Source organism: Melospiza georgiana, chromosome 6 (genome assembly GCF_028018845.1).
Source record: "Melospiza georgiana isolate bMelGeo1 chromosome 6, bMelGeo1.pri, whole genome shotgun sequence".
Lineage (NCBI taxonomy): Eukaryota > Metazoa > Chordata > Aves > Passeriformes > Passerellidae > Melospiza > Melospiza georgiana.
In genome coordinates, this window is record NC_080435.1 from 60,335,193 (window position 1) to 60,341,991 (window position 6,799).

The window sequence follows — 6,799 nt, forward strand, 5'->3', positions numbered from 1 at the left end:
ACGAGGGCAGGACCGAGAAGCGGGGGGCGCTCCCCATCGCCCCCCATCGCTCCCCATCGCCCCCCGAGCCTCATCCCCCGCTTCTCTCTCCGCGGGCAGGCGCGGGGCTCCTCCGCCTTCTCCTCGGCTACATCATTTTCCTCCGGCCTGTTCCTTTGGCCTGGAGTTATTTCCTGACCTCCAGCTGGACTTTTAAAATTAGGGGAAAAAAGAAAAACAACCAAAACCCAAAAAAAAAAAAAAAAAAAAAAAAACGGGGAGGATTTTCTTCTCCCTTCTTCCGACTCCTACCTGAGAACCCTTTCATCCTCTGCCTCCTCTTCCTCGCAGTGCGGAGACTCAGCAAAGTAATTTTGCAAAGGTGTTTCTGAGCCCTCGCGGCCCGGGAGAGCCGGGCTGGAGAGCGCAGGGAGGGAAATCTTCAAGGCGTTCAGAGCCGGAGCTTCACGGCTTGGTGCGGGCAGGGATGGCAGGGACGGCGTGCAGGTCGGAGAGGGGCTGGAGCTGGTGTCCACCTCCCTCATTTTATTTTATTTTAATTTTTTTGTGCCTTGGGAAAGCGCTTCCTAAAGGCACCGACCGCGAGTAACGCGCCCCGGCCTCTCCTCTGAATTCGCACCGCGCTGACAAAGAGAAACTCGGGAAAAGTCCTTGTGCACCGGCACAAGTTTCTTTAGAACTAAAACCCTCCTCGGCTGCTGAGCTTTATTTCGATTTCGGCTGCTGAGAGAAGTTGAGGCTTATTATTTATTTATTTTGAAAAGGTGCAACTCTACTTAAAAATATATATATATAGAAAGAAGTGGGGAGGAAAAAGCACTTTAAAAATGTTTTTTTTTAAAAAGGCCGGGTGCTGGTGGTCGGCTGGGTGAGCCCGCCGAGCCCGGTTATGCTGCTCCCGGTCCCGGAGAGGAGCCGCGGCCGCGGAGCAGCGCGGAGGTTCGGAGGTGAAACATTGGGGACCGCCCGGCAGAGCCAGTGATGGGTCCATCCCCACCTCCTTTGCACCGGGGCGAAATTCGCACGTTGGGAAATATCACCCCAAACAGCCCCTCCAGCGCGAAAAAAAAAAAAATTCATTAATTTTTTTAAAAAATTAAATAAATTAGAATTTTTTAAAATGTCAGAAATTCGTCGGAGCGCGGCGGCGAGGGCAGGGAAGGCGGCTGCTGTCGTTTGCAAAACAAAAGGAAACAAATTCCCTTTTCTACCTTGGCACCTTTCCCCCTGCCCCCCGCGGCACGGCGCGGCACGGCACGGCCGGGGCAGGGGCGCAGGCTGCGCGCCCGGGCGCGGATCGCCGCCCCGCGTTAATCACCGGGGCGAGCCGCGGAGCCGCGGCCGGCGCCTCGTAATTAGGGAGCGTGTGCCGCGCGGATTATCTCGTTAGTTTATCAAGAAAACATTTATTATAATTAATTCTCGGACGGGGTAATTATTATTGAGCGAGGGCAGAGCAACTGGTAGCCGGGCTGCGTGCGCGGAGCGGGGCGGGGGGGCGGCGGCGGAGGGGGAAGGTGACAGGGTGACAGATTGCCGGGCCCGGCCGTTGCTCCGCGGGCCGCGGGCGGGCGGCCCCGGGATGCGCGGCCGCGTTCGAGGGGCTCCGCGGGCGGCCGCGCCGCGCTGGCGCCTCGCTGGGATGCGGCCGAATTCAACCCACCCAGCGGAGCTTTTGGGCTTGGTTTTGTTTTGGAGGAGGAGGAGGTGTTCGCGCGTTATTTTTTGTTGTATTTTTATTTTTGTAAATCCTATTTTTCTTTTTTTTTTCTTTTTTTTTTTTTCTTTTTTCATTTTTTTATTTTTATTTCTGCGCTCGTTTTGAAGCGGGCGGCAAGCCCCGCTTGGCTCTCCCGCGCGTTTTGCGGGGCTCCCCCCTCGGTAGGGCTGTCCCCGTTCGGCCTCCCCCGGGGGTGGCGATGCGAAACTGGGGAGCAGACCCTGCGCTCCCTCCGCAGCCCAGCGCGGTTGTGCGCGGTGAATTCCCTTTGCCCCGAGGGTTCTCCGCGGTTCTCCGCGCCGCTTCCCCTTCCCTTTTCCCGGGAGCCCCCCGGCAGCGCTCGGCCCGCCCGGGGAGCCGGCTGGGCTGGAACGCGGAGTTTTGGGGTGTTTCGGGAAGAAAGTTCCTCTGGAGTTCGTTTTCCCGACGGCCGCTGGGAATGGAGGGAAGGGCGAGCGTTTGCTCAAAAAAAGCTTTTTTAAAAAAATATTTTCTGTGGAAAAAACAGCCTAAACCTTTTTAGGAGTCCCGGTTTGACTCATTGCCGTACTTTTAAAATTTTTTATCTTTTTTATTTTTTGGCGGTGTTTGGGTCCCCCCTCGTTCCCCGGCGCACAGAGCGCGGTCCCGTCGGGGCAGCCCGAGCAGGGTCCGGGGGAGCCGGGGCTGTCCCGGGGCCGCTCAGCACCGAGGTGTTTGTTTAGCTCCAGCTCCGTCATCAAGAGTTTCTTGAAAGCCTAATAAATCTGTTACTTGCCTCCAAATCTAATTACCCGGAGTACTAATTAGGTGCAAATGGCCGGTGGAAATTACTGCAGACGTGGACTGATGATGGCGGGAGAGCAGAAAAGTTTGGCTCTTCCCGAGCGGGCATTTGAGCTCTGAAATGCAGCAACGTCGGGGGGAAGGGGGAAAAGGGGGAGAAGGGGGGAAGATTTGAATGTTGCCCAAACCTGGGATAATTAAAGTCCTTGCAAGAGACTAGTGGAGAGATAGGTTTCTTGAATTGTTTCTTTGTTTCTCACCCTTGGGCTTTGTTATCTGCATTATTTATTTAGCCGAGGGGTTCTTTGTGTCTGCCAATGGCCCCAATCAAGTTTTGCTTGAGACAATTAGCCGGTGCCCGGCCGGGAATCCTATGCAAATGCCCCCGGCCGCCGTACAATGCGGGCAGTCGAAGGCATGGGGGGGTTTTGTTCGGGCAGTAATTACTGGCTGGGATGCGCCCCCCCTTCCCTTCCCTTCCCTCCCCTCCTCGCCCTTTTTGGGGAGAGATGCGTTTATCTGGTCAGTCTCTCCCAGCTCCCGAACGCGGCCGGGGTCCGAGCGGGAGGATTGACGGGAGAGGGGGGGAGAGGCAGAGGGGATAAAAGCGGGGGGGGGGGGGGGGGCAGCGATCTGGCCTGACTCCCCCTTCATCCCCGCACTCCTCCCTCCTCTTCCTCCTGCGCAGGCACCTGGCGGCCCCCCCGCGCCCGACGGCTCCCGCAGGCAGCGCCCGGGGCAGGCAGGGCGCTCGGCCGGCTCCCCCTCGCCCGCGTTTCGGCCAACTCTCCTCCCCGCCACAACTTTAGCATGATGTCTTATCTTAAGCAACCACCTTACGCAGTCAATGGCCTGAGTCTCACAACCTCGGGCATGGATTTGTTGCACCCGTCCGTCGGTTATCCCGGTAAGCCACGTTTTTCTTCCCTCTTCCCTCCCCCTTATTTTATATATATATATATATTTTTTTTTTCTTGCTCCGCTGGGATTTTGGTAGGCACAACATGCCCAGGGATCACGCTGGCTTGGGTGGGTGAGGGCGTGGGGTACTTCTGCCTCTCCCTTTTCCTCATCCCCAACTCTTTATGGGTGAAAGGGGCTGCAAACAGGGCAGGGGATGCGGCCAGGATGCTCCCAAGGATGCAGGGGAGATGCGGGGTTGGGATTGCCGAGCTGTGGCTGCTGAGGGACCCCCGGGAGAGGGCAGGGAATGTGGGTGCCCCCCTGGGGAAGGGGCTGGAGGGCACATCGGGGTCCAAGGCGCCGCTGACTGACGGCCAGGGCCTCTGGCTCCGTTCGCAGCCACGCCGCGGAAGCAGCGGCGGGAGCGCACCACCTTCACCCGGGCGCAGCTGGACGTGCTCGAGGCTCTTTTCGCCAAGACCCGCTACCCCGACATCTTCATGCGGGAGGAGGTGGCCCTGAAAATCAACCTGCCCGAGTCCAGAGTGCAGGTAGGACGCGGAGAGAGCCCTGCCTGCCCTGCCCCTCCACACCCAATGGAGCCGGGACTGGCCTGTGCCCCACGGGGGATGGGTTATGGGCATGGATCCAGTCCTGGAGCCAAATCCAGCCCTGGTGGGGGGAAGGAGGCTCAGAGAGGGGTGAGGGTTCACTGAGGGGATGTGGTGACATTTTGCACCCCCAGGGCTGGAGTGTGCCCCCCCCTTTCTCCCTCTGCACTGAGGGGTGATGTGCAGATCCTGGATCCCAGCTCACATCCGTGCCCAGCACCCCCAAACCCCAGCCTGTCCTGCGGACATCTGGGGGCCCTGCAGAAGCCACAAAGGATCCCCCCCTTCCCCAGGGATCAGCACATGCCTGGAGCTGGGCCAGACTGGGATCCCAGCTCACACCAGTACAGACTGGGGGGTTCCTGCCCCTCTGAGGGGACTCTGATGAGAGAGGGGCTGCCTTTGTGGAGAAATCCCCTCTCCTGGGCTGGGCTCTGTCTGCTCTGCAGGAGGATCCCATCCAGGCAGCATTTGGAGGTGCTGCTGGCAGGGCAGGACGTTCCTGTCCCCTCTGGGACCTAGAACACCCCAGCAGCAGGGGCAGGGCATCTCCAAAGCCATCCCTCCCACTCCCACTTGCCTTCTGACGAGGCTTCCCGAGGCTGTGTGGTGCCGTGTCCCCATGGAGCGTGGTGGCTGGGATCAGGATACCCCCGTGCCAAACCCCATATTCCTCCCCAAAAAATCCTCCCCAGAGCAGCCAGCCCCCTTGGGCCCTGCTGAGGAGCCAATTCTGACCGAGGGGGTGAGAGCAGAGAGCCTGTTTGGAGGGTAAATGAGACATCTTTACCCCCCTCCCCATCCCGAACCTCTGCTCCCCTGATTGTTCCCCCCTTTTCTGATGTTCTATTGTTTCTAATTAAGGGCTCGACTTCAATAGGCCTTACACAGTGATTCCTGGGGGTCCCCGGCTGGCAAACAGCAAAGAGCTTCCCCTTCTCCCCCAAAAGCGACCTTATTAAGGAGTTTGATTTGTGATTTCCACTTGTTATTGCTGCTAATGATCTCAGGGAGGGGGAGCCCCGGAGCTTTTCTGTGCAGCAGCCTGCAGCCCTCTGCTCTTGGGGGGTCACAGTTTTGGGTCTCCCTGCCTCCATCCCTTCCCCACCTCGGGTCTGCTCATCCCTAACCGAGGCTCTTTCTCTCTCCCTCCCTCGTGTCTGTGCCTCAAGGTGTGGTTTAAGAACCGCCGGGCCAAGTGCCGGCAGCAGCAGCAGCAGCAGCAGAACGGGGGCCAGAACAAGGTGCGGCCGGCCAAGAAGAAGAATTCTCCAGCCCGGGAAGTGAGCTCGGAGAGCGGGACCAGCGGGCAGTTCACTCCCCCCTCCAGCACCTCCGTCCCCACCATTTCCAGCAGCAGCGCCCCCGTGTCCATCTGGAGCCCGGCGTCCATCTCCCCGCTCTCAGACCCGCTGTCCACCTCTTCCTCCTGCATGCAGAGATCCTACCCCATGACCTACACCCAGGCTTCGGGCTACAGCCAAGGATACGCTGGATCGACCTCCTATTTCGGAGGGATGGACTGTGGATCTTACTTGACCCCTATGCACCACCAGCTGCCCGGGCCCGGGGCCACCCTGAGTCCCATGGGTGCCAACGCGGTCACCAGCCACCTCAACCAGTCTCCAGCCTCCCTCTCCACCCAGGGCTATGGAGCCTCCAGTTTGGGCTTTAACTCCACCACCGATTGCTTGGATTATAAAGACCAAACGGCCTCCTGGAAGTTAAACTTCAATGCTGACTGCTTGGATTATAAGGACCAGACGTCGTCATGGAAGTTCCAGGTTTTGTGAAGAACCTTTGCGGTACCCCGGAGAAACCGCGGCGAGAACGAACAGGCTGGGCTGAGCGCTCCAGTTTTAGTCAGGTCTTGGTTAAATTAAAGAGAAAAATAACTCCACGGACAAACAAATGGACAAAAAAAAAAATAAAACTGACGGCAACAAGAGGGGGACAGTGTTGGTGTGATCCCGTTCAGACTCATCTCCTGCTCAGACGCTCTGGAAAAGGAATAATAAAGAGGAAAAACGGAGGAGGAAGGCCTTAAACGGACAGATCATCTAGTGAGCAGAAACCAGACAGACCCATCTGTGTTCTTTCTAGTTTTAGCCAATTGTTGGGTTTCTTTGTTTGGAAGAGGTGGGAGATCTTCCCACCTGCGGGCCAGTTTTAAAGAAAAAAAAAAAAAAAAAAGAGTCTAGGTTTTTATTTCTTTTTTTGTGTGTGCGTGGAAAGATGATCCTTCACCCAGAGGTTTCCAATGTGTTAGCCAACCCTCGGTTAAAATATTCAGAATGGACAACATCTCTCTTTTTCTCCCTCTTTTTGTCCCTCCCTCTTTCTTTCTCTCTCTCTCTCGAGCTCATCCAACTGTTTCATGCCCAACTTGCTGAAGTTGGCACCCGGAGAACTTGGTTCAGGGCTGTGTGGGTTGTGTGACTGATTGTCCTAGCTGCACTACTTTATTTAAAGATTAAGAAAAAAAAAAAAGATAATGTTCATAAGGAGTCAATATGTAGTTTTTAAGAGACAATCAGTGTGTGTCTTATATAAATGGTACATCTGTGGTTTTTAATCTGTGCTAGACTTCAAAACTGTGATCTCCTGTATTGTATGCAACTATGAACTCTGCACCAGCGGGAGTTCTGCTGTGATTTAAATAGGTTATAATTATAAGTGAAATTCAGAGCAACTGAGTTACCTATTATCATCTTAAAAAAAAAAAAGTAATTAAAAATATATATTTAAAAAATAATAAAAAAGAAAAAAAAAGAGAAAAAACGCAAAAAACACGATCGCC

At 55.7% G+C, this 6,799-nt stretch overlaps 1 protein-coding gene across 1 annotated transcript; it reads left to right on the forward strand.

The window, feature by feature from the left end:
- Positions 1-3,295: 3,295 nt before the first annotated feature.
- Positions 3,296-6,154, forward strand: OTX2 (orthodenticle homeobox 2). Its single transcript, XM_058026575.1, has 3 exons — positions 3,296-3,392; positions 3,788-3,939; positions 5,172-6,154. Exons 1-3 carry the CDS (start codon positions 3,296-3,298, stop codon positions 5,790-5,792), a joined length of 870 nt encoding a protein of 289 aa, XP_057882558.1. The 3' UTR covers positions 5,793-6,154.
- Positions 6,155-6,799: the final 645 nt, after the last annotated feature.